General features: G+C 45.5%; 1 protein-coding gene across 3 annotated transcripts; it reads left to right on the top strand.

Annotated features, from left to right (window-relative positions):
- Nucleotides 1-769: 769 nt before the first annotated feature.
- NR1D2 (nuclear receptor subfamily 1 group D member 2) lies at nucleotides 770-23862 on the top strand. Of its 3 annotated transcripts, XR_007378081.1 has the most exons (9): nucleotides 1500-1875; nucleotides 3601-3861; nucleotides 5690-5778; nucleotides 6710-6854; nucleotides 8450-9066; nucleotides 12429-12614; nucleotides 16433-16643; nucleotides 20279-20587; nucleotides 20825-20928. XR_007378081.1 is itself a non-coding variant. In XM_048950942.1 (8 exons), exons 1-8 carry the CDS (start codon nucleotides 879-881, stop codon nucleotides 21019-21021), a joined length of 1722 nt encoding a protein of 573 aa, XP_048806899.1. In that variant the 5' UTR covers nucleotides 770-878; the 3' UTR covers nucleotides 21022-23862. The 3 variants fall into 3 exon arrangements, 2 of the variants coding, with proteins under 2 accessions (XP_048806899.1, XP_048806898.1); XM_048950942.1 differs by lacking the exons at nucleotides 1500-1875; nucleotides 20279-20587 and adding an exon at nucleotides 770-894 and having other exon boundaries at nucleotides 20825-23862; XM_048950941.1 differs by lacking the exon at nucleotides 20279-20587 and having other exon boundaries at nucleotides 20825-23862.
- Nucleotides 23863-27326: the final 3464 nt, after the last annotated feature.

A 27326-nucleotide genomic window follows, 5' to 3' on the forward strand; every position in this document is an offset into this window, starting at 1 on the left:
AAGGAAGAGTGCTTTGTATGGGGCAAAACAACACTCCCTATATATAGACCACCATAGCCTGGAAGTTAGCAGGGAAGAGTGCTGGGAGCTACTGCAGACCTGTAAACGTGTCAGCCAGCAAGGTGGGAGGAGGATGGATGGCTCTGAGGTGACAGAAGGAAGCAGAGAACGCCGGCGGTGCTGAGGCTGGAAAGGATGCTGCCCTCGGCACTCTTCGCGTCAACTCTGCAAAGTTCGGGGCTCAGACGAGCACCACGGCGGGTGCAGCAGGCCGCCTCCACCCAGCCGCCCTATAACGAGCTCCCGGTGCCGGGGCTACGCTCCGGAGCCAGGATGGCCTCCCCCCACGGGCAGAAAGGGGCGGCTCCGCGCGGGCCAAGCACCCCCCGGGCCTCGGGAAGGAGCCGCGGGGAACACCGCCGAGATTCGGCCCCGGCCGCGCAGCGGCAGCTCGGTCCGGGCCGCCGTCCCCTCCGGGCGCGCGTCCCCCCCGCCGCCGCCCGTCCCCGCGTCACCCCGGCGGCCCGCGGTCCCCCTCCCGCCACCCGCACGCGCCCGCCGCACGTGAGCGCCACCGCCCCGCGCCGCGCGGAAAGTGTGTCACTGGGTGAGGGGGGCGGGCGGGGCGGGGCCGGGGCGGGGCCTGCCGGGGGCGGGGCGGGGCGGGACCGGCGGTGCCGCACTGTGCGCGGCCGCCGCTCGCTTTTGTTGTAAAGGGGAGGGCGCCGCGCGGGCACGGGCGGCCGCGGCTCTGACAGGCGCGGAGCCGCGAGCCGCAGCGGGCAGCGGGCGCCGGGAGCGCATGTAGCTCGGCGGAGGGCGGCGCGGAGCACGGCGGCGCGGCCGAGCGCGGCGCCGCGTTGCTGCGGAACGCCGCCATGGAAGTCAGCGCGGGTAAGCGGGGCGCCGCCGGGCCGGCGGGGGGCGCGGGGAGCGCGGCGGTCCCGGGCGCGGCCCCGACCCTGGCCCCGCGGGCGGGCGGGCGGCCGCGCGCCGCCTCACATGGCCCCGCCGGCCGGGCCATGTGCGCGCTGTGTTTACGTTCCGCGCGGCGTGCGCGCCCATTGGCCGTGCGAGGCGGTGACGCGCGCATTGCATAATAGCGGCGGGCGGCGGCGCGGGGCGGCGGGCGGCGCGGACACGTGAGGCGGGCGGGAGGGAGGGAGGCCGCTGTTTGGGTGACCTACATTCGGGGCGGCGGCGGGGCGCGGGGGGACACGTGGGGCTGCGGCGCCCCCGGCCCCGCCTCGACCCGGGGTGAGGACGGGAGAGGAGAGCGGAGCGACGGGGGGGCGCCGCACGCGCGCGGCCGTGTGCGCGGCGGGGCGGCCCGCGCGCCCCTCACGTGGCCCGGCCCGGTGCCGGCGCGCGGGGGAGGCGTTGCGTAACGGCCGCGCCGCGCGGGGCCGCCGTCCCGTGGCCGTGCCCGGCTCTAACGGGGCCGCGCGTGGCGGGGCGCGAGCCGGGCTGGGGCCGCGGATCCGCGTCCGGAGCGAAGCGCGGGCGCCGCGGGGCCGCCGCCGCTCGTGGCGGGCGTTGGAATTCCGTGCGCGCCCCGTAGCTCCACACTCGGGGTCCTGCCTGCCGCGTGTGGGATCGCGGCTGGGGCCTCTGCTGAGCGCCGGCACGGTGCGGCGGGACCCGCTTTGCCTTCAGGCCGAGCGCGCCCCGACGAGCCGTGGGTTAGCGGGTGCTCTCTTGGAGGCTGGCCGCGTGTGCGCCTGCGGGGGTGGCCGGCCCTGAGGCTGCGACGTTCAGCTCCTGGAATAGCACGGATGTCGGGGTTCCAGCTGTCCTTTGCGGAAGTGGGAAACCCCGGTCGTGCAGGAGGGCTCCCTGAAAAAGAAGAAATAAGGAGAAACCCCCCCGTCATCGGTGTGCTCCTTTTGTGCCCTCCTGTGACATCCCTTAGGGGAAGTGTGTCTCTTTCTGTGACCCAGGGTTTGGTGGCACTGGGCTCATTGCAGAGAGGCTTTGCTTCCTGCAGGAGATAAGGCTGGCGCCTGGGTCTGCCTGTCTGCCCCCGTGTGCCCCTGGCACCTCCTGCCCCGCGGCACCGTGAGCATGAGCCTGGCTGCCTGCTGCCCTCCTTGGGGTGCTTCCAGCACACCTGCCTGTGGATGGCTGCGGTGTTGAGGATTTTGAGGAACAGCAGGGAGGTGTCTGGTGGCTGTCTGGGTGGACCCCTGCTCACCAAGTGGCACATGGCGTGTGAGGCCTTTAGTAGGGAAAGTGAATGTTAGAGAGGGAGTGGGCTGGTAGCACTGGCATTGGAATGCTAAGAGGGCTGTTGTAACACTTCATTGCTTTTATCAACTATAACTCAACATTTCTCGCCAAGAGCAGCAGCTTTTCCTGGGATCCCAGGATTGTATGACAGTGCAGCAGCTTTGGGCTGTGGGGAGAGAGGCTGGTGGAGGGGGTGATGCACAGACCCCTTGGTCAGAGGCTTCGCTGCCACAGATGGCTCTTTTTTTCAAATAAAGTCAGTGCATGGCCATTGTTGCAGTCCTCCATTCTTCCTGGTGCGTGGCACTCCTTGCTCCAGTGCAAAGAGTTTTCTCTGCAGAGACACCTAGAGCAATGCTTGTATGGAACCAAGGGGATAGAATCATGGAATTGTTTGAGTTGGAAGGGACCTTTAGAAGTCATCTACTCCATCTGCCTTGCAGTGTACTGGGATGTCTACAGCTAGATTGGTTGCTCAGAGCCTGGTCCAGCCTGACCTTGCTGGCTGTCATTTGTTTAAACAATTGCATGGCTTTTGCTGCTGAACTTCTGCGTGTGAAATACCAAATGCTTTTGTACTGACTTTTGAAATAGTGAGTCTTAGTGACAAACTCAGGTGAAGTGAAAACAGTTTATCTTATTAACAAGCAAGAAAAGGAGCAAAACTGCTTCCATGTCTGCCTGAGGACAAAAAGCTGTTTCATCCTCAAGTGGCAGTCTGCAAGCGTCTCTGTCCTCCCGTGCCCTGCACAGAGCAAGCAGCTGGAGTTTCTTTGCTGCTAGAGGTGCTGCAAGAGCTTGCAGTAGGACACATGACATTAAATAGGCTAACCAGGCTGCAGTGCTGTTTCTTTCCTTTGCCTGCTTTTTCCCTTCTGCATCGTGAGCACCTCCCAGCCCTTCCTTTCTGTGCCTCCGGCTTCCAGCCTGCATGCTCTGTCCTATTTCTGTCCCTAACCTAGCCTGTTTGCTTTCTGATCCGCAGCTGTAAGATCGTGCCTTTTCCCCAGCCTCCACGTGCGCTCCAGACAAGGTCTGCTCATAGGGCACCCTGGGAACCCCCCTCCCTGGGCCTCGTGCCCTGTCCCCATTGCCTGTTCTGCCTGCACGCAGCTCGCTGCTCCGCCCGTCTCTTTATCTAATCTCAAACCGAGGGTGGCTGCTGCAGCAGGGAGGCGGATGGGTCAGATCTGGAGGTCAGTCGCTGCGCACGGATGGGGAGGAAGGAGCACGAGGGAGCTCTGGAAAGGAGTGCGTCCAGGAACACGTGACAGCTGGGTCTGGCGGTGCTGGGTCATGGTGTGGCTCACATGGCCGTGGTGCATGTCTGCTTGTTATGTCACTACATGCTGCCTTTTTTTCTTGCCTTAGGGGGTGTGATAGCTTACATCAGCTCTTCGAGTTCAGCATCTAGCCCAGCCTCATGTCACAGCGAGAGCTCAGACAGCGGTTTCCAGTCATCCTCCTCGCCTGTACCATCTTCTCCGAACAGCTCCTCCTCGGAAAGCAGCTGCAATGGTCGGAGCAGCGAGGGCTCTGATGGGGCACCAAAGAGTGACCGGCTAGAGGAGACTGTTAAACCGAGCCAGTCGGGTGTTGCTGGCTTGACAAAAGGCCATAACGGAGTCACAAGTACGTTTGGTGCCTGTTTGTGAAACTACTGTTTTTCCCCCCGTTACATCCCTACCTAAACTGTGGAACTATACATTCTACGCATTACAAGCAGGTCCTCTCTGTGGCTTCCTCTGACAGCATGTAGCTAAGCATTGTCTATTTTATTTTTTTTTTTAATTTTTGTATGTCATATGTATGGTATGGTTCTACCATACAAGTGCTAGTAGGTGAGAGGGTCTCCTTGCTGCTGGATCAAACAGCCCATAAATACAGTCCTGCTCTATTGCCAATTTTCGCTAATGACAATTGATCTTAATAAAAATCAAACCTGCACTTAAGAAGATGTGATGAAGTAATCTTGTGTAAAACACTAGTCTTCTAAATAACGGAGTGATAGTAATGATTAGAGGCTGCCTGAAAGAGTATTTATGGAGCTGTCTTGTAAATCTGGCTTCCTTTTTAATTTGTTTTTATTTTTATACTCCCACCTTTGTCCACTAACTTTCCACCCCTTCTCCCCTCCCCCGCCTCAAAGAGATTTATTTCTTTGAGGAACAAAATGAATGAATTACCAATATTTGCTCATAAGCTTGAACTAAAGGATAGCCTTGCAAAATGTGTTTAGCAGTTTAGCTACCACTGTTTGCTTTATATTTTCTCTGTTGATCAGAGAAGACCACAACATGGAAATACATCTGATAGGTTTTGGAAGGACAGGACTCAGTATTTAATCGGTATTCCCACAGGTGCTCAGTTGGAGTTCAGACTGGACTTTTGAAAGCTGGATTTTTAACAGGCTGAGTTGTTTTATTGCTTTGAATTGATAGGAAACTATAATTAGTATACAACAGTTCTACCTTAAAAATGTGTCAATTTTTTTTTCCTTTCTTCTCAGTGTTACTACAATAAGTTCTTAGTTAGAACCTTTGCTTGCTGTTAAGTGTACTAGCAACTAGGTTGTTGGTATCAGCAGAGGTTTCTGAAGGTGAAACCTGCTGTATTAGTTATATAAAATATGGAAAACCTGTGGTTTGGTTCTTTTTCAAGGCCTTATGGGGAAAGAAAAAATTCTCTTCACAAGTGAAACCCAAGTGTCAAAAAAATTTGCTTTTTTGATAGAACACAGTTCTGTTGGAGAAATTTCAACTGTGTCTGTTACTCAGCATTAAAGTAACTTTGTGGTTATTGAAGTCATTGGTGAAACTCCCATTTGCTTTGGTAAAGACAGTGTTTGGCCATTGCTGAGGATCTGCAAAAATTCTTTATTGATAAACTGAACTAAAATGAGGCAGAAACTTGGAAAGCCAACCCATAAATATGTTTACAGAGCTATGAAGGTATTTTCAAATCAGAGTGTGTGAGAGAATATGTCTGCTCTCAGTTGAGGAAACTGCAGCCATTATATGTGCTTTCTTGTCCTGATGGAAAGACAAATTGAGCCAAAGCTTCGATGGCCTAGTTACCTAAATGATCCTTTTAAAATGCTAAGTGTAAGCAGGCTCTTTTTCTACAAATGAGTACAGTGCTACAGTGATTCAAAGTCCAGTGAATACATGCATTCTTCCTGTTCTGTTGAGTGCTTCATGGCTGTTTGCTTTTTTTCTTCCCCTGTTCCGGTGCACTGGTACCTTCTGAACTGTTCAAGGTTTTCATACTTTCTTGCTTTCTGTTGGTTGTTTTCTGTGTTTTTTTTTTTTTGTTTTTTTTTGTTTTGTTTCTGTATCTTCAACTGACCTGGACACATTTTGCTGTTAGTACAGGTTTTAAAAAGCTGGAACTGTGTTCCAGTTCCAAAGCAGTTGTCACTGACTTTCTGTATCCTTGAATTTTTCTGTTCTGATTCTAGAATTCAATGGAATGGTTCTTCTTTGCAAGGTCTGTGGAGATGTTGCTTCGGGATTTCATTATGGTGTTCATGCCTGTGAGGGCTGCAAGGTGAGGTATATTTTTCTCATCTTCCTGCAGGTACAATGCCCTCAAGGGAAAAGCAGTGATAATGCTGAAAAACATGAATATTGCTATGCTTCTCTGTTAAATCTGAAAAGTTTCAGGCAGTGGATGTGTTGTAGGAAAGGGCGAGCCTCTCAGCAATTCACAGCATTTTCCAAGCTCTGCAGTACTTTGTGTTCTCACCCTTTATTCAGTCTTGCCTGACCTGGAGTGTGTGGCAAAGAAGAAGAACTGGAGATAGGTGGGAAGGACCGTGTCATGCAAGACATGATTATTAACTGCATTAGGAGATAGCGGGTATGTGAGTTGTAACCTGGGATGACACAGAACAAAACAGCTTTGGAAAGTCAGTTCTTTTACCATGGGAGTAAAAACCAAAACTGGGTGCTTGTATGCTCATGCATCAATAAAGGTGTATTTTCTGATACTCTAAAGCTGCAGATGTTGTGTTCCATGATGGAGTTTATCAGTTTTGGGGTAGAAGCTGTAGAAGAACTACCTTTGAAAGCTGTATGTTGCAGTAAGATAGTCCCCATAGTCTGGAAACAGAACTGAAATTTTTGGCTTTCATCTTTGTGTTTGATGTCATAGGAGTTTGAGGGCATATCTCACAAACTGGCAGTACAATGATGAAAGTAAGGTATTTAGCTTTTAGATGCTGACTGTGCAGGGAGCAACTTAGCATCTCCTGGAGGTAGGTAAAGTAACTAGTTTACTTTACATGCAGATCACATACTGAAAGGAAGTAAGTCATTGGGAGTAACAGAGTTCTTTGAAATTCACTTAGGGCTGCTGGCCTGAAGCAGCTGATGAGGTGAGGTGAAGTTCTCTGTGCTTACAGAGGGGTGTATCTTGGCAGCAGGATTTGACATACTCTGTAATAAGAAATTGTGATGGTTTTGTTGCTTGTTTACAGGGTTTTTTCAGAAGAAGCATTCAGCAAAACATCCAGTATAAGAAGTGCTTGAAGAATAACAACTGCTCTATAATGAGAATGAATAGAAACAGATGCCAGCAGTGTCGTTTCAAAAAGTGTCTGTCTGTTGGAATGTCAAGAGATGGTATGTTCCTGAACTGTGCATCAATCCTCTGTGAGTGAATATGCTGCCCACCACAGAACTCATTGCTAAGAGTCTTAATGACAGCAATGCAGCTGATCATACTATCAGGGACAGATTCCCTATCAAAGTGCTCTTAGATCAGCTTGCCACCTTGCCCTGTAAGTTTCCTGACTTGGTAATGTAATACCAGCCAAAGAACCATCCTCCCTTCCCTGGGGGTTGGCAGAGCGAGGCGTGCTGCAGTGGTCTGTTAGGGATGCAGATACAACAGGAGTCTTGATCTTGTTTTACTGAGGTAATATTTTACCCTGTGTCCTTCCTGAATCCTGGCAAGATTCTTTGCTGGCGTTATTTTTTCAACAGGGAATTCTGCCTGGGCAGGATGTTTTTTTTAACTAAATGGGACGGCTTTTTAGTGTGAGTTGGATCAGACCCATTGGAGTTCAGGTAGGTGGGGTAGCCCTAGGGTAACCATTGTGGAGTTGAAGGAGTCAGTTTTGGGTGCATAGATCAAGCATATATCTATGCTGTTCTTTTTATTTTTCTTGAGGGGGTGGGGAGGAAGGGATAACGCTGAGCTGTGTCTGGTCACCTTGCTGACTGTCTATTGCTCCTGACCTATTTTTTGGTAAGTGTAGTTTATCAGTCAGCTACAACTTACTGATATAAAACAGAAGTCTGCCTTCTGTGTCACTTTTTGGTTTAGTCTGGATTTTTATTTCACAAAAACTAGGAATCTCAGACTGTTAATAAGAGTGTTTAAAACTTATTTTAAATAATTGTTCTGAGTTCTTGTGCATAGGAGTTACTTCATCCCCTAGGTGCCTGTTTGCACACAAGGTTGCTCCTGCTTTAATGAAAGGAGTTTAGTTACATTAACAATGGACTACTGCATGAATATAATTGTATCAGTCAAAACTGGTTGTAAGCCCTTGTAAGGCTGTGGTTGGGTAGGATGGTAAAGGCAGTTGTAGCTTCCCCAGGACAGGGTCAAAGGTGCTGCAGCCACAGTGATGCCCATCCCCTTGCCAGCAGAAAATGTCCTTGTCAAGGCAAAGTTATCAGGAAAGTTTGCACAGGTAAGCTTAATTCAGCATTGATTCTCTTCACTGTTTTTGCAAGATGGATAACTAGACTATAAGGAGTTGTCTTGTAGAACCTATATTCAAATACTGTATGAACTGTGCTTAAATTGAGCTGATTGTCAGCACACAAAATTGTACTCATTTAATTGATCCAGTCTTAAAGCCTGCCATTTAATTAACTAACACAACTCTGTGTGTAGTCCTTAGGTTTGTAGCAAAGGGAGAAAAGGCTTGACAGATTGTGCTTCATAACTGCTTTCTTGTTGAATGTAAACAGCAGCATATAATTCATATCTCATGCATATGCTATGCCCAGGAGCTCTTTGACTTCAGTGGTAATACTCCTTTTGTAGTATTAGTGAGATCAGTAAAAGCCCTCAGAGCAAGGTTATTGGTTGGCACGTGTGTTTTGTGTATGTGCGTGCTTTATTTTCCATTTTGGTTTGATGACTGTGCCTGTTCTGACACTTTCAGGATTGACTTTAACTTTTTGTTTCTCCTCCTTGGTAGCTGTTCGATTTGGCCGCATTCCTAAACGTGAAAAGCAGAGAATGCTGATTGAAATGCAGAGTGCCATGAAAACCATGATGAACAGTCAGTTCAGCGGTCACTTACCCAATGAAGCGTTAGCTGAGCATCAAGATCAAGCGCCTCAAGAAGACCTTTCCTCTAAACCCAAACAAGAGCGGGAAACCCTCAAAAGCCCTTCTCCTCCTCCTAGCTCTGACATGGCTAAGGAAGAGGTGATTGGTATGGTCACTAGGGCCCACAAAGATACTTTCATGTACAACCAAGAACAGTCTCAAAACCCAGCAGAGATGATGCAGTCCCAGAGTGGGGAGAGGGTGTCAAAAAACACTGAACAGTACATGTTGAGCGGTGAGCACTGTGTTAGTGGGCTCAGTGGCCCTCAGTACCCTGAAAGTGAGCAGCACCTGGCCGGACAGTACAAAGGGAGAAGCACAATGCATTATCCAAGTGGGCATGCCATATGTTTCACAAATGGCCACTGCATGAACTTCACCAATGGTTACACTCAGCGACTGTGCGATAGAATCCCAGAAGATGTCTTTTCTCCAAACAGAAACACCACTTATTCTTGCGGCACTGGAGGAAGAATGCATCTGGTATATTGACATCATATTTCATGTGGTGAAAGGCTTAGTGGTGTTTGTTTGCTTGTTTTTTCAAACCTCAAACTAATATTCAGAATAGATTGAGTCACTGACTTTTAGACAGTGGAGCTGCATGCAGTTAATTGGCATCACTGCTGGAACTTGACATAATAGTATAAGTTTAATAGCATGTGTGATGAAGGAGAGTAATGGCTCCAGTTGTGTGCAGGATTTGAAATCATACAAGTGATGGAGTTTCTCGGCTCACTTTCTAGCCAGCTGAAAATAGGAGTATATCAAAGGGTACTGGTTGAAGAAAATTTTTTTTTCTCGCTGCCTTGATTTAAAAAATGACAATGGTTGTTATGAGTTTGTAAGTTCCCTTCTGTGAAAGCTTTTGAAGACTTCATTTTAAAATAATCTGCACAGTCAGATATGCTGTATTTTCTGTAAAGATATTGCAAACAAATTTCTGGAGAGAAACATTAGGGCTAGGATTTGAAGTTAGTTAAGCTGAACATCTTGCTATTGTGATCTAAAATCTCTTCTTGGATAGGCTGTTATTTATTCATTATAGGAATGGGCTTATTCTGTTACCATGTAACATAGGGGTTCAGTGGGCACCCACAGGCTAAGCATCCTTTAGAACATCTTCAAATCTGAACATAGGCAGAAGGAAGATACACTACTAAGCCACTTGAAGTTTGGGATCTTCATAGTACTTGCACAAGTGAGGCTCTGAATATCTGGGTGTTCTTCTGGGTAGCTAGGCAGCTTTGCTAGACCATTTTCTATCTCAGTTCTTAAGAAAAATCATTCCGATTTTCTTGCATTTTTTTCCCATTTCCTTAGCAAAGGCCCCTCCTCTTTACCTTGCACATGCTGTTTCTCTGCCATTTAGGCAACTGGTTCTTTAAGTCTTTAGAATAGATTGTCATTAGAACTGCCTGGGAAGAGGAAACATCCTTATGCTCATCCTGCATTGCTAGTGAGAAGTGCAAACCCCTAGCCTTTCTGAAGTGGTTGAACTCCCAGTCCTTTTTCTTCCTGGTTTGTAAAGATTGTTCACGGGTGCTTGCAGGTCTCTGGAAAAACCTCCGTGTTATAAAGGTTGGTTGTTTTCAGGCAAGATTTTAGTGTTTCTTTGACTACTGCTTATATGGACCATGCCATCTCTAGCAGGCTCTGACCTCTAATTGCAGACTCCAGGCACTGCAGCATGGCAAATAATAATAATTCCCAACCTTTCTTCCTTGCAGGGAAAGTATCTGGAGTTGTTGTGACAGTGTTCTTGGCACTCCTCAGAAGCAGAGGTTAAACCTGTCAGCGTGGGCAGGCAGGGAGTGGCTGTGCCTGCATCGACCGAACCAGTCAGTGTGACCTGTGTATAGCAGCTGCAGGGAGGTTTAGCATAGTCTGCAATGAGGAAACAAAACCAAGTCAAACAGAACTACGTGCTCCCACTGCTTCCCTGACCTTAACGAGAGTTTTGTCAGAGAATTCAATGAGAGCAGGATCTGACCAAAATGAGTAGCTGCAAGGGAATGTAATTACACTCTGAAACAGTACAGAGACACGTTTAGAGGCATGGTGTTTGTTTTGGTTTCTTTGTTCGTTGACATTTCCAACGTGCACATATGTGTGCACAAACAGAAAAGCTCTGATATAGTTGTTTTTGAAAAAGCTTCTCTCAGAAGAGCTAAATGACTGCACATAAGCAGCAAAACATCTCTAAAGGAATGACACTCAGGTAGATTTTTCTCAAGAGAACTTGGTTACAGTACGTGGAAGGAAGAAGCATTAGCTTCCCTTCAGGACCATTTGCATGAAGGTTGAACAACTGTAGTGTGAGAAACAGAGGTGTTTTTTGTTTGTGACCCTCTGTAGTGTGCTGAACCAGAGATTCCTATCTTAGAGAGCACTCCATTTGTAGCAATAACTGCATGAAGTTCAGCAGTGGTTAGTGTCACCTTTGCTTCTGACTGTGTGCCTGGATCTTTTTGTCAGAAGTATTTCCAGATGAAAAACAGTTTATTTTGATTCAGAATGATTTTCAGTTTATGAAAAGTCCTCTTCCAGCCCAGAGGTAAAAGGTTTTGAGGATTGTCCTCAGAAATACAACATTCTGAATCACAGGTGAACCAAGAAATCTGCGGTTTGCTTGATTGCCCTTGGGGAGAGTGAAAGGTGGGAGCTTTCTGTATACTGAATGCCCAGTTAGTAACTGATACTTGGTAGGAGGAAGTACAGAAATATTATCTTCATCTTGGTTATCCCTCTCTGATATCATATATACACAATGCAGTGTTGGATATGTTCTTGTAATGGATCTTAGGATGTCAGAACCAAAGAATTGCTGGACAGATTCAAGATGCTTTGTAAGCAGTAAAACTCTGAGGAATTACTATTTCATTGTTTTATCTTTGCTTTGATGATACGATGTAGGGTTACATGTACCACTTAGTATGCTTTTTGAAGAATACTTAAAGGAATTCTTGTCCTCAGTGACAGGTGAAGTAAGGATTAAAAGCTTTAAATGTTGCTACAAGATGCAAGTTTTGTGAGGCAGAAATGAAAATCAGAGCATCTCTTCATAGGGAGAATTTTCTGGAAGTCAGCTTTGACAGATGCATTTATCTCATTAGATGAGTTCTGACTTTCCTACAAAAAGTTAATATGTGTTTATTTAAAAGAGTACTTTGTCATCTTGTGATTGAGCAAAACTGGAGTACAAGTGCCTTGGTCTTTCTTCAGTGGTACAAGTAAAAGCAAACATGTAGGGTAGGAAGGTTGTTCTGGTAATGAAGGTGTAAGCCTGTGACTCAGAAAACCACAGCTCAGTTCCTTGCTCTGGTGTTGACATCTTGGTTACCTTGACTGAATCACTTGAAGTGCCTGCAAAACAAGACAGATCTATGAGAATGAACGTAGTAGTGATTATGAGAGTACAGGTGATTTTTGAAATCATGATGAATTGCAAGATTATATTGATAATACAAGTAAGAGAAATCCAGATATCAGCCTATGATTGAGATCAGGAAGAATAACACAACTTCGATTCTCTCAAGTCTTTGACTGTAAACCATGTTTAGAAATGCTCTGCTAAGAACTTCTGAAGTTTGTGTCTTTAGGGAGGATTGGGAAGTTGTTTTTAATTGCTTTTTTTTTTTTTTTTTTTCTTTAAAAGGAGAGGGGAAAATGTTGCATAGGGATTTGACTAAAGAATACTGTTGTGTGGTGGTTTTTTTTTTTTTTTCATCTCTGTGAATCATTGAGAATCTTTCTTGGAGAATAAATCTGCTTCTTTAAACAGTTTTTCAATATTTGGAATGATATCTTTATGAGTTGATCTCTCTGTGTTTTGTAAACATTAGGTCTGCCCAATGAGTAAGACTCCCCATGTGGACCCAAACATGTCTGGCCATGAAGTCTGGGAAGAGTTTTCCCTGAGTTTTACTCCTGCAGTGAAAGAAGTGGTGGAGTTTGCCAAGCGCATCCCGGGGTTCCGAGATCTCTCACAACATGACCAGGTTAACCTTCTGAAGGCTGGGACCTTTGAGGTGAGACCACTGTGTATTGCAGACTTGACGGGCTGTCATTTTGACCTCCTTAAGAAAAAAATAAATAGAACTGTGTTATACCAGGTAACACTTCTTTTTTTTTTTTTTTTTTTTTAAATGGATGCTTACTCTGAGTTTTCCTTAAGCTGATGGTGTCCAGTACTGTCTGGTCAGATAATGGTGAGCTGTCCTTGTTCCAGGTAGCTCAGAAGTACTCAGTCCTTCTATCATTCCCACTTCCCTGGATGTTAAATAGTTAATGAGGAGCTTCTTTGTTTTGTGTAGCAGCAGTTACTTTGATAGCTACCTTTGCTTACCCTGGAGAGAAGCAGACTGCATGTAGATAGTTTAGAAAGCCATCTATTGACCTAACAATTCTATAGAGGAATATCTTTATCAGTCTGCATGTCCTTCGTTCTTCCACTGTGTTCCATGCCAATGCCAGGGCATCCATCTTGGTCACAAGTCTTTGGCAACTGGGGATCACTGAAGTTTCCATCATTCTCCAAGGCACTGACAACTATCTGCAGCTGATAACTGCCACAGTTCTGTAGTTTGACTTACCGTAGGCTTCAATCCTACCAAGTCCTCATGTTTAATTTCACCCACTAGCAGTCATTACATACATGTGAATTAGTGGTATTAAACAGGAAATGATGCCAGAGGTCTTGGTGCTGTTTTAAAATTAGTGACCTTCGTGAAGGGAACCGTTTCTCAGGGTTCTAGTTGCTGTTCTAGACTCTATTGTCTATGTGACAGAGTTCACATTTTATAAGTACGTAAAAGTGAAGTTTAGTCACAGGGGGTCAGAAAAGATAAGTCACAAGTATTTGATGTTACTTTTTTGAATGGGCTTTTTTGAATGAGACAGTTTGGTGATGCTTTTGCTCTCATTTACTTGATGTATTCTTTCAAAGAGGGATACTGGATTTTGAGTTTTACCTGAACCACAGACATTTTTCTCTTAACGGGTTGGGGCTCTTACATAGCCTAGTTCTAAAACTGATGATTGTTGGGTTGGAAGGTACAAGATATACTGGAAAATTCAGTGCTTGAAGTGTGTCAGTTTCTTTGTTTTTTCCATTTAGTTGTGATGTGGTTTTTTTGTTTTGTTTTTTTTTTTTGCTGTTGTGCTCATCATTAACTTTTTAATATTAATCTAAAACTCTTCTGTAGCTAGGAGCAGTATTTTTACTACTTCAGCCTCAGCTGTGCTGTTAATATAACACAAATGTTGGTTCCTTCCTCTGCCAAGTGGGATACTGTCCAGTGCCTTCAAAGGAGGGTGGAAAATCAGGCTTGAACTGTTCATATAACTTAAAGCCAGACTCTAATATTTTGCAAGTAAAATGTTTTGTCTTGGCACTTTTTCATCTCAGGCTCTTCTAAACCATTATTCATATGCCTTTTTGCCAGTTTTAAGAACTGTTCATCAAAAGGTTTTTATATCCAGAGGAATTAATTCAGTCATTTATAAGAAACATTAATAATTATTTCTGTTAGCGAACTGGTACCTGGAGCTAAAAGCCTATGTGGTACTTTAGTGAGAGAGAAAAATCAAAAACATTGCAGAGCAATGAAAAAAAACCAGGATTAATGAGGCCATTTCAGTAGAGGCAAAAGCATCTTCAAAGCGTGGTGTCTCTGAGGTCATTTCTGTCTTCTAGGTAACTAAACTAGGATACCCTTGTATCTGCATGTTAATAGAAAAGCCTGAGTAAAACGACTGCCACCAAGCCTATTTTGGCTTCCCCGGGCACTAGTGTGTGGCTGTCTTGGCACTGTGCTTAACAGCAGCTCATACTCGAGGAATGCTTCATCATTTGAAGATGAGAAGGTGCACGGAAACAATGTGGGTGCAGAAGCAACATAGCTATATATATAATATATATATTCACACACATGTAACTAAAATTCTGTCTTAGAACTGAGAGTATTGTGGAGCTTAGTGAATCATAGTGGCATTTGCCTGGCTTTGTGTGGGAGTTCAGGAGAGTAGCAGTGAGCCTAAAATGAGGACCTCAGCTGAACTTCAACTGGTGCTTCCCTGCTCCAATTGTAATTAATGCTAGAGGTAATGAGCCCCCTGGTTCCATTGGGCTAGTAGCTCAGCTGATCTACAGACTCGCTAAGGTGGCAGTTTGGCTGCAGGTGGTAGGGAAGAGAGCAAGCGCTTGATTGTGTGGAGTTTTTGTGTGCTTATGTTGCTACGATTAGGTGATAGGATTGATCAGGCATGTGCTCAGTATGTACAAATTGGAGCCTGGCTTGAGATGGAACAGGAAGAATTAATCACATGCTATACTGTAGTCTAAACTGTTCCTCCTCGAGTTAAAATTGCATCATTGAAATTTCTTTGTGAGGGTTTTGCCTTTATAATAAATCTGCACAGCTTCATGGGCTTCAGTTTTGAAGACTAGTGTTAGTACCAGTTGCTCATTATTTGAAGTTAGTGATTCATGTTTCTAAAGCCCTGTTCTTCAAGAGCAATAGCATTTTTGAACTGGAAAGCTGAGTATACATGGGTTTCTGCTAATGCATGAGGTTCAGCTTTGTCTGTCTCCTTTTCTGGTATTTTGAGGACTTCTGTAGAGCCTAGGTTTCTGCTCCCTGTAGTAAATGTCATCAAAAGACATACAGCTTAGCTGACTAAGGTGAATAATATATGGTGCTTACATGTCCATCAAGATTGCTGCATGTCATTTGGCTGTTTAAATTAAGCAGCAGGTCATGTAATGTGCATGAATGATGTGTGAATTCTCAAATTTCTTCTTTTTTTCTGAACCTTCCTGTTTTTTAAGCTTGTCAGAGGCACTTGTGTTTGCTGAAAACCCAGTTCTCATTTGTAGTAAACGTCATTTAAATTAATGCAGTTATGTAGTGTGAGAAAAGATGGCATGCCGAAAGGGTACAGCAAATATGAAGTTTCAACCAGTATGAGTTGGTTCAGTTTCTTTAAATAAAAAGGCTGTTGTGCACAACTTAAACCTTGAAAATGTAAATGAGGTTGTCGAACATGTGCAAATGAAACTTTGCAAGCCATTCCACAGGGAAACATTTCACAATACGGCTGAGAAAACCACAAGAGAAATTTCAGCCCAGAGGGGTAAGTTCAGCATATGTCAACTGCTCCAGCCCAGGTGCTTTTACCAAGGAGTATTTTGAGCTGCAGCTACAGACCAGGTGCTGTTTCAAGCCCTGCTTTCTTAGCCTTTGAAGGCTGTACATGCGGCTCCTTTCTACCAGAGCTCATTAACATTCCTGTGGAAACAGTGATGCAGCATGGTACTTTCCTAAAGAATGCTTAGTGGGCCAGATCACCAGGTGGTGTAAATCGGCATTGTTCAATGGAGCTGCTTCAGTTTACACCAAGCAAGAATCTGGTTCAATACCTTTACTTTGCTCATTAAGCGTGGCCAAGAAAACAGTTCTTCTAATGCTCTGCCTTTTGCTGTTTAGTTGCTTAAGCAAATTGTCCTAGTGGCATATTTATGAATGGCATTGTCTTCGTGGCTGAAGCTGTCTAATGCTTAAACTTTGATTTCCCTCCCTTTCATGTTCTGTTCCCCTTTCCCAAAGACAGCCCCTTCCCTGTCTTTGCTCTCTAAATTTTTTTTTTTGCTTGTTTCTATAATACAACTGGAGCAGAGCTTGCACTGTTTTCTGCAGCTTGATGGCTTGCTGAGAGTTTCTCTACAGAATGCTTGTACAGAGATCAATAAGAATGAGAGTTAGAATTGTGTTAAATTGCTTAATTTTTTCTTCTTTCTCTAGAGATCCACTTATATTTCTCTGCTTTTTATTTTTTCTTCCACCAGGTTTTAATGGTACGGTTTGCATCTTTGTTTGATGCAAGGGAACGTACTGTCACCTTCCTTAGTGGAAAAAAATACAGTGTGGATGACTTGCATTCAATGGGAGCCGGTGATCTGCTCAATTCCATGTTTGAATTTAGTGAGAAACTAAATGCCCTGCAACTTAGTGATGAGGAGATGAGTTTATTTACAGCGGTTGTCCTGGTATCTGCTGGTAAGGAGAGAAAATTAATTCACATCTTTGCTAAATTTTGAATATGATTCTCTGCTAAAAGATTTTGCAAATGGTATATCTGTAAATGGCATATCTTATTTTGAGTATAAGTCCAACTTATTAGGTTTCACACTGCTAGACTAGCAGCCAATAACTTTTCTACACACGTTACGTCTAATACTGTCTTCTGGAAAAATGTGGCAAAAGGCTTATGCTTTCCTGCTTCTTTCTGTAGAACTCCAAAATACATTTCATAGCTGCCCAGTGACTATTTTGAAGCTATTTGTCTGACTCATCCAAGTTTCACAGGACACCATCAATGAAATTAGTCCTGACTTGGACAGTGTAAGTCTTGGGATAAAGCGGTATTTTTACTTCCAAGTATGGTCATTGAAGTCTACTGCATATCTTACTTAAGTCTAAATCCAACAGTTTGATCTCTGCCTATGTCAGCATAAAGCCCTATTAATGTGCATCGTGACTTCTTAGAGCTAAAGGTCTGCCAATCCACTAACATCTCCACCAGCCTCATGTCATCTTTCTGTCCCTGGGTAGATGGAACACCTTGGTCCAGATTCAAAGGATTAAGCACCTACTTCTGCACTATTATCTAAAGCCTCGCATTAGGCACACTAGCTCTGCATATGATGCCTGGAGTACAAGACACAGAATCCGTGCTTGCTGGATAAGGAGCTCTCTAGGGGTAGCTGGCAGGAATGCTGGCAGTGCCTGTTTCTTACACAAAAAGCCAATGCCTGGGACCTGTTCACCTCCTGAGCAAGCAGTCTTCAACATGAGTGCTTTAGACCTGCCTCTCTGTTGTCAGGGAGGGACACTGGAGGCTCAAGCATGGAGTGTAGGCACACGAGATCTCTGTATACTGACATTTGATAGCAAAGGATGGAATGCAGCTGTGGTCTCTTCAGTTTGTATGCAGTGGTGGTGAGCAGTAGGTGATAGGGAATCTGTAAGCTTTAAAGCCAGAAGGAAGGGCAGTGTGAAGGAAGTGTGGCACTGTAGTCTGTTAGTAAAAATGTTCAGGTAGCAGAGAGAAACTGGGATTTCAGTTGCTTTTCCAGACTCTGCTTTACTTTTTTTCAATCTTTCCAAAAATAAATTGACAGGAACTGAAGACGGGCTTCAAAACAAGGAGTGAGAACTAGGCCTCCTCCCTCCTTGTGCAATGTCATAACTAGGCCACAGCTGTTCTTCCTGTTGTTCAGCTGCAGGGCTCTAGAATATCATAAACTCTGGACTGTCTGTTTTGAATATGATTGGGTCTGTTTGCTCTGTTAGACTGTACTAAAAAGCACACTTCTCTGCCTTTCTCTGGCCTTTTAAACCCTGCTTCATGCTCTTGCTGACTCCCAGTAGAGCTTAGCTTAGAGACAGCTGGAACAGTTCTAGGCAGGTTCCAGCACAGTGATAGAGCTGTGGAACAAAACATAAAGATGAGGTGTTTCAGCTCCTCATAGCTGCTGACTCTTTGGATATTTGTGCTATCTTAGCTTCTTCTGGACCTGATCTGGAGCCTGATCAGCACCTCTGGACTTCTTCACAATATTTATGGAGTTTTTATAAAGTACAACTTTAATGATCTTTAATATTTGGACCCAAACCTGGCATGTTTCAAGCTTAATGGTAACCTTGACTGTCACTGTCAGTTCATAAAATGCGAGGAATGCAATGCTTTTCTGACATGATAATGTAGCTTGCAATAAAACAAAAATAGTTGTAGTCATGACTTGAAAAAATAAGTGAGCGGGGCTTCGTAGTTGAGCAGATACCTGAAAAATGCCTCCTGACAGAGCGCATAGAAAAGGAAGGACCTTGTGGCATTCCTGGGGAAGATATCTGCCAGCAATAAATAGTATATGGTATATCAGCAGAAGGGGCTGAAAGACTGTGGGCACCTTCTGATTAAGAGAACTTTTAAAAACAGATCCTCTGCACCCTATCCCTAAAGCAGAAGCATGGAGTCATTTGACACAATTTGGAGGAGGAGCTCAATTACAGAAAGAAAGACAGATGAAGAACAATATTAGAGAGATTATGGAGATGCAATCAAACGTGAAAAGAGCTGTAGCTGGAAGAACAGAAAGTAGAAGAGTAAAGCTATTGAGATTTCTTCATCTAAGAATGAAAGAAGATGAAAAGGAGGATAGTAGTCAAGATGCACATCATTTCCAGAAGCAGACAGGAGGGCTATTGTTGAATGTTGTTTAAGAGATTCAATCTAAAATATTGTACTGCACGACTTAAAGTATCTTTGAAAAAGACTTTTGCTTATAAAAATATCAGTGGGGGGGGAAAAAAGAAATACTCATAAGCCTATGAACAGTGCTAGCAGGGAGAACGCTTGTCAGAAGTATCTCTACATGGCACTGGATGAACGAATACTTTGCCTCTGGCTTCAGTTAGCTTGAATTGTTGAAGATGGAGGGCAAATAGCATGATGGATCACTGGCACTGAAGAAAGAGGAAGCAAAGCTGAAAGAATGTGGTTTGTGTGGCTCTAGTGACCAAATAATCTCTCAACTGAGGGTGATGAAAAGGAAATACACACCCTCTATTATTCTTTTATTTGGATAGTACTGAGGAAGAACTTCAGCTGACCACAGCCAAAGTAGACTGAAGAGGGGGAAGAAAGACTTGAGTTAATTGAGCAGAGGGGACTACAGCCAGTGACCTAAGGCAGCTGGGAGAGGCCAGAGTGCCTTTTTCTCCCTGCTGAGATGAGGAAGCAGTCGTTGCACAGAATTCTTGAGAAAAGTCACCTGGTGATCTTTGTTCAGATGTTGTCATCCCTGCTCAGGATAGAGCAAAGCCTGAGGTATTGCAGAGGTGGTCAAGTGGAGTAGTAGTTTGCTTAACAAAGGCAGAGAGGCTTCTTTTGGCTGGGTATTCTCATGCATCCTCTCTTGAAGAGCAGCCATCAAACCCAATGGACAGTTCTTAGGTAAGAATAGAATGGTTGTTTATAATCATGTTTTGATATTAATCAGGGTTCATAATTCATTGAACAAAAGATTCTGAAACCATCTTCCTGTAAAGGGGGGGGGGGGGGGGGGGGAAGACAAGTTAACTGCTTTAAGATGGATCCTTATGTGGGTTGTATAGCACTTCTTCCCATAAGGTTAGGGAACAGCACTGAATAGTCAAGGAGGACTTTTGTAGACTCTTCACCTGAGAAGTCCAGTCAGATCGGCACTGACATTATAAGGATGGCATTCCCACTCTGACTGTGTGATCTGACTCGGTGGTACTATTCCAGAAAGCTGTTGTAATACTGCATCCCAGTTCTGTGTCCCAGTGTTTAACTACATGTATGCATTGAAGCACATTTCTGGTTATGTCTGTCACTTGTGTATGTATGTGCCCTGCTAAATTTACGTGGAGTTTAAGAACAGCTAGCTGCAGCTTAGGAAAAAAACAGCTACTGTGCATGACTAGTAGGTGAGGTATTTAGCTTAACATGTGTCATTTTAAGCTACTACTTAGACACCACCTAAGGAAAAGTAGCATATGCTAAAATATTGCTTTCTTGAAAGAGATGCGTTAGGTGCAAGGTGAGTGCAGTATGTTAAAAAGACAATATTTTTTCCTGATGTTGAAATTCCTCCTCTTTTAATTAGGACTTTTGGGTGCGTTATGTTTCATTGTAATTGCTTGTGGAACGCTGTCAGAGATGGTGCTCGGTCACATCAAGGCGCGTACCTTCATCGCCCCTTGGAGTCCCATTGTGCAAAAAACAAGTGTGACTTGTCCTGAGTGGGATTTCCATATCCAAACAAGGATCTCAAGTTTAGAATTCTGTGTCCAGCCTTGAGAAGCACTTGAAATGCCTACTTCCAAGTGCCTCATGTCCCTTCTTTGTGCTGAAGGTTGTGATTCAGCAAAACGTTTAAGTATGTGCTTCAGTTTGTCCTTTTCTGGAAACATGGGTAAGTGAACAGAAAAGGTGACTGAATATGCCAGTTCAGCATGAGCTTAATACTTTGTTAAGCTGATACTAAGTGTTTAAAAAGACTGCTGGTATTTGAGTTTGAAACTTCTGGCATAAATAATTTTTCTGTTCCTAATGGATTAATTCTTAAAATGGCTTTATATTGCAAAGTACAACTGTTCAGTTTTATTGTCTCCTTTTTTCTTCTTTCTTTTGTCCACCCTCTCTTCTTTAGATCGCTCTGGAATAGAAAATGTCAATTCTGTGGAGGCACTTCAGGAGACGCTAATCCGTGCATTAAGGACCTTAATCATGAAAAATCACCCAAACGAAGCCTCTATTTTCACAAAACTTCTTTTGAAGTTACCTGACTTGCGTTCCTTAAACAACATGCACTCTGAAGAACTCTTGGCCTTCAAAGTTCACCCATAGGCCTTTAGGTTTCATTTGTACTTGGACTTGCCTCGTGTTAAACTGTTTCGTGCTAAAATATGTATTTATACAGTTGTACCACTTGCTGGAGAGAGAGTTCACAGACTGTGAGCAATTGATAGCCGTTCCATAACCATGCAATAATGCTTCAGCAGGTGCTTTCAGCTAACATTGGTGCAGCATTCAGAGTCCTCCAAAACATCCAGCCCCAGCTGTGCTGCACTTTTGTAGAAGAGGTTGCAATGAGCCTGAGTAAATATGGACTGTTCTTTCACTTAGAAAAAGAACCACCACTGCCCTCTCATGTAAACTGAATGCAGAATAGCTACGTGTACATATGGAATGTGGAATGGGAGGAACAATCCTGTGTTAATAGGAGAATCAAAGAGCTGATTTAATTGGTTTTTCCCTTATCTAATATATGTACGTCTGTGTCTCTTGATAATTCACTCATGGTTTCACCGTTGTTATTCCATTAAACCTGATGGAATGATTTCAGCCCGCACCAACTCTTCACTGAGCGTGTTCATGCCATGTGTATATAATATAAATAGCTAAGTAATGGGTGTTTATGGCTATAAAGTACAGAGTTGTGTGTATATATGTGTATGTATATAAATAGTTCTATACATAAAGTATACATATAATTTCTTCACAATATTTTAAACTGTGAAGGAATTTAAACTTACAAAAGAAGGTGATCTATGGAAAGAACCAAATAGATGCACTTTGCATTTTGCTGAACTAATAATCTGAACATTTCTACTTTTTAGAAAACATCAAATTTGCATTAATAAGCTGTGTTTGTTAATTTGAAAAAATACATACATAGAGTGGCACCAAAGGGGCAGAGTCAGGTTCAATTTCTGGAATGGCTTCTAGAGAACCTTCAGTGGAGATGGCGTTCATGGCATTACTGAGGTTGGTTGTCCATGGCCACTGAGGTTTGAACACTGTTAATGTTTAAAGAAGCACCAGGTGCTCTTCAAAAAACTTCAGCACAGCCAGCAAGAAACTATCAGATGAATAATAGCATTTGAGGGAAAAAAAAATAATGTTCTAATGCTTATCCATAATTGCATTTGGGGTGTGTGTGTGTTCTGTGACCATTTATTTCTTACCATGTTTCATTTTGCTGCTTCATCCCTAAATAAGAATTGAATATAGGAATGGGAGATTCCCTGTGTCTCTTCACAGTCCAGGCTTTGTGGTTCCCATGCCTGTTCTTCTGGAGCTCTCCACTCCTGTGTGTACGTATGTGTGTATGTGCAAGGAAGGTGCACTGGATGGTCTGCATATTTTCCTTTAAAACAACAACAACAACAAAAACCACACAAAAACAAAACCAAAAAAAAAAAACAAACCCACAAACAAGACTTTTTGTTCATGCCAGTAGCAAATTGCAGAGCAGATCCTTGAGATTCTGCTGGGTTTTTTCCATCGAGAAAAGCAGTTGTCCATGAGCTTTTGCCATTTGTAGCAGGACCTGATGCCAGAAAAGAGATTAAAAAAATCCAAGCACTTGTGTTAATTAGTTGTTTGTTTTGTTAACATGGGAAGAAGATGCTCTGTTACGCTAGTGTTTAATTAGCTTACCTGAGAGATAAACCCTCTTGGGGCTAAACTAAACCATACTAAATGTCTGGTGATGTTTAGATGTGTGCAGTAGCTCAGGCCATAAGCCAGGAAGCCCTCTGACTGCAGGAGTCCTGCTGGCCATGCAGGAGCGGCTCTCGAGCAGCAGTGAGCGACGGGAACCCTTGGTCCTGCAGCAGGGCTGGAGGAGCTGCAGACCTCCTCCATCGCCCCGGAAGCATCAGGAGCAGCTCAGCCCTCCACTCTGTTGGTCGTCCGTGGGATTTTCGCTCAGAAGTCGGTAAGCTTTCTTCCCAGAGGGTGGGGAGCAGATGGGGACAGGTGCTGAGTGGGAAGGACTGAGGGCAGCCAGCTTCGGCCTTGGCTAAATCAGAGGAGCACGCCCTCTCCTCTCCTCAGCTGCTGCAGGGAGTGTTGCCCTGCTTCATGCTGCCTGAACCACTGGATAACAGCTTCCTAATACCTGTAGATTGCTATCCAAATACACTATCGGGGCATATTGTCCTAATTTCTGTTAACAGTCTGCATCCTACCAGTATTACTTGTATGAGAGCTTCACTGAGTTACACATTGAAACATTCAGACTTTAGAAAGGACACAGTCATGTCTTGCATCATCTAGGAGCTGAAATGACTTTGTAGGCCCATGTGAAATGCAGAAAGTAAAGCTAACCCTTGGTTATTTGGGGAGGGAAGGAGGATTCTCACAGAGGTTGCCACCCTACAACTGTGTTCTGTTTAGTTTTGTTTTCTTTTCTTAAAACTGTATTATTAAGCCTTTAGGAATGTATAACCAGGACTGAGTAATTACTGCTTATTAAATTTTTAGTTAGAATGGCCATGTATGCCTATAGGTAGATAATTGAACTTGTACAACTTCATTTGAAATAAATCTTCCTGTACATAATGGAAAAACTCATAACAGAGAGAAGCCCCAAACAGATTGAATGCAAAAGCTCATTGAAGTACTGTCCAAAAGTGACCTGCGTACTGCAAACCCTAGCTGGACTCTTAGAAGCAAATCGGCACTCCTTGTATTAGCCGTGTATCGTGAGCTCTTCTTTTCCTGTGTCACTGGTTATACACTTGTTAAACGCTGAGATAATAGACTTCATGGCAGGCATTTGAGTACTGTAGATTGGGTCATTGCTGAAAGATTAATGTACTGTATGACTTAAATTTTTATTCTTGATTTTATTCTTGATTTTGTTCTTGTTTTAAAAGATTAAATATGGGCATTATGTCAGCAAGCTAAGCTGTGTTTGTGTTCTTTGTACGGAGTCAAGAGGGAGGGCTAACACGTGGGGATGAGCAAAGCAGTGATGGCCGTCAGCTGCTGCAGGGCACAGAGGCTGGGCATTTGTCCTGTGATGCAGCCTGTCTGTACCCTGTCAGTGCAGCTGGGTGCTGGATGGGGTTTGCTGCCTTTACTAACGGCCTTGTCTGAGCGACTTCATTGAAATAGGCAGCAAAGCAAGCACCCTTGCTGCATTTCAAGAATATGGCTTTGTAACTCTAAAAGAGGCATGGCTTAGTTTTTGGGAAAGAGGATTCCTAAGCAAGAGTGTAAGAGCTGGGTAGAAAACGACATGAAGGCAAAAGTCTGGTTTTTTTTTCCCAACTTAGTTTTCTTGTTGGAAGTGTTTGCTGTGTTAGATGTAAGAAGCTTTTCTAGGAAATGTATTTATCAGTATTTTAAAGAAAAGAACATCCCAAAACCAAGACTTCCGACTAATAACACTGGAAAAAAATGACAGCAAAGAAAACCAACCAACCAAACAACAACCCACAACTTTTTTTTCTTTGTGTGCTTTTGGTGGAAGCTTTTGTGTCTCCCCTGGCGGCTGCTGTGAGCAGGGCTGGGAGCTGTGGGATCAGGCCTCAGGGCTCCTTACTGCCCATAGCTCATGAGGGGAGTTTTAACTCGTCAAATAGTGTGGGAGGGGGGAGGGGGACGGCAGGCCACCTTTTCAGGTTGGTCACTCTCTGGCCCAGGGCCATGCAGTGCTGGTCCTTGTCTGCGTGGGGCTTAGCAGAGGCAACACTGCCATGAACCTGCCCTCACCACACTGCCCGGGCACTGTGCACACTATAAGGAAACGGTGAAATTTGCAAAGAAACAAAGGAATTAGTGTGGTGATGTGAAAGTAGAGGGAGAGGAGGGTGCGGACAAGTGATTGCCTCATCCTGTGGCCTGTGAAGGACTGGCTGTATGCAGGCAGGAGGGAATGATCATTAACTGAACCGCAGAGCACTTTGATTCCAGAAACAGTTTGTACCAGGAAATAATCGGTGCTTCCTTTTCCTTGATGAGAGCAGCAGGCAGCTGCCGGAGCTTTAATCAGTATGTGCCCTTCTTTTTTTTTTACAGTTGAGGCGTGGAGTGGGGAGGAAAGGGGAGAGCACTGCCCAGCCTGGGGCTGCCACTGCTGGCAGAGGGCGGGTTGGAAGTAGCCTGAGGGGAGCTGCCTTCAGGGGGCAGAAATGTTGATCAAAGACATTGTGTTCAGAGGAGGGTCTGGAGGGCAAGGTGTACAAGGAGCAGCTGAGCTCCTTGCGTTTGCTCAGCCAAGAGCAGAGGAGCTGAGGGGAGGCCTCACGGCAGCTGCAGCTCCTCACAGGGAGCAAAGGGGCAGCGCTGAGCTCTGCTCTCTGTAACAGGGGCAGGGCCCGAGGGAACGGCATGGAGCTGTGGCAGGGGAGGAGCAGCTGGGGGTCAGGGAAAGGTTCTGCAGCAAAGGGTGGTGAGCGTGGAACGGGCTGCTCAGGGCAGTGGGCACAGCACTGAGCTTTGCAGAGTTCAGGGGATGTTTGGACAGTGCTCTCATACATAATGGTCTCGTTTTTGTGTGGTCCTGTGTGGAGCAGAAGTTGGACTCGGTGACCCTTTTATGGGCCCCTTCCAGTTCAGCGTATATGATTTTCTGACTCTATGACACAGCAGTGTCAGCAGTGAGAGAGAGAGGCACAGAGCTGGCATTGGTGAGCCTGCATGGTTATCAGGAACAAATGGGTCTGTCCAATCCAACGAAGCACTGCTTGGGCAGCTGCTGCTCAGCCATATCGGGCCTTCACAGGGCAGTGGAAATCTGCTGCTGGCATGCACACATCTGAGCACTTCTGGTTTAATGGCGGAGGGCTGAGCCTCTGCATCTCTGCATTTGCCTATGGCAGTGGAAATCAACTGTGCCTGCCTGCCCTGGGTGCCTGGAGCAGGCTGCATGGGTGTGCCCAGATGGCGCAAATGGGACAGCCTTTACTTTTGGCTGGAGGAGGAACTTTGGGTGGCTTTTGCTAAAACAAATGCTGCTTTGTTTTTTGTTCACTTTAATGGAGGTATTCACAGTGATGGTTTATGAAGGGTGACTGCAATGATTACACCCCTTCATGCCAGGCACAGTCTGAGCTGCTGACACACCCTGAGGGCAACCCCCGGCAAACTGGGAGCTGGCTCCTTCCTCGTGCAGTCCCACAACAGGGAAGACTGGAGCACAAACTCAGGATCCCCTTGGCCCTCTTCTCCCTCCCACTTGTGGTCCAAACGTGGTGCAGAAGCCTTGGGAAGGAGTCCAAGTCCAAGCACTGACATCCAGGTGGGTGACTGCTTATCTGCACAACACTCTGGGAAAGAGAACCTCCTAAACAAGTGGCACGTACGCACTGGGGTCCCTGGAGGCGGATGAAATAAGCTGTGTAACCGTGCTTTGTTTCCACAAGCTCCTGTGTCGGCTCAGCCCAGGGTCACGGCTAGGCTCTATCTGTCAGCAGCGGGGCTCCAACGAGGGCCGTGTCATTGCCAGCGCGGCGGGCAGGGGGCACTCGGGCATCGGGATCGAGCCGGCTGAGGGCACGGCCGGCAGCCGCTGCGGTGCGGAGACGGCGGCAGGGAGGAGTGGGCTGGGCTGCGGGAAGGGGAGCGGAGCAGCGGATTTATGGGAACGTCCAGGCAAATGAGTGCGATGCCCACCGAGGCATCGAAAGGGGAAAAGAAAAAAGGTAACAGAGCCGATAAAAAAAAAAAAAAAAAGAAAATGGCAAACAGTGCGATGTGGAGCAATTGGCCCAGGCTGCAAGAAAAGCAGATGTGCAGTACAGAGACATACCAACAGCACTGGCAGAGCACAGCTCGAAAACAATAAAACAAAAATATAATTAAGGCCAATCCAAGGCACCCAGCTGCACTAATGTCTCAGCCTGATGCCAGGCTCAGCTGGGAACGGCCTCCGGCTGTGTGGCAACACCCAACCACCCCTTGCCTGGTGGAGGCATGGGGAGGAGGGAGCTCTGAGCCACTGCTTGCACACAGCTGGCACTGGGGCACGTGGGATGGGCCTGTGGGGTGCATTTCTGTCCTTAATGAAGCCAACTACCTGTCCACCTGTGTAGAATAGCTTCCAGGTTACTGGAGTAGGCAGCTCTCATTTGTACTTAGTGTGTCTGGGAAGCCCAGTAAGCAGCCAGCAGTGTTTTGTTAAAGACAAATGAGGAGAGGAGAAGGGTCAAGGCCCGGAATAAGTGTCCTGGGAGAAGGACAGCCCATGGCTGACAGCTCTGTACAGCCATCGGGCTGGCTGCTTCAGCTACAGCTTTAGTCTGGTTTAGTTAAATCAAACATTCAGGTTTCTCCAGCTGTTCACACCAGACTGCTGTAGTAGGCAACTCCAGGGTTATCCGTTCAGGTGGGTGGCGAGAACCCAGTTCTGCTGCAGG

This window comes from Lagopus muta, chromosome 7 (assembly GCF_023343835.1).
Source record: "Lagopus muta isolate bLagMut1 chromosome 7, bLagMut1 primary, whole genome shotgun sequence".
Lineage (NCBI taxonomy): Eukaryota > Metazoa > Chordata > Aves > Galliformes > Phasianidae > Lagopus > Lagopus muta.

Coding starts and splice junctions, on each gene's coding strand:
- NR1D2 (XM_048950941.1), top strand. CDS start 1,776: ATGTCGGGGTTCCAGCTGTCCTTTGCGGAAGTGGGAAACCCCGGTCGT. Junction 3,862..5,689: donor AGGCCATAACGGAGTCACAA/GTACGTTTGGTG, acceptor TTCTGATTCTAG/AATTCAATGGAATGGTTCTT. Junction 6,855..8,449: donor TGTTGGAATGTCAAGAGATG/GTATGTTCCTGA, acceptor CCTCCTTGGTAG/CTGTTCGATTTGGCCGCATT.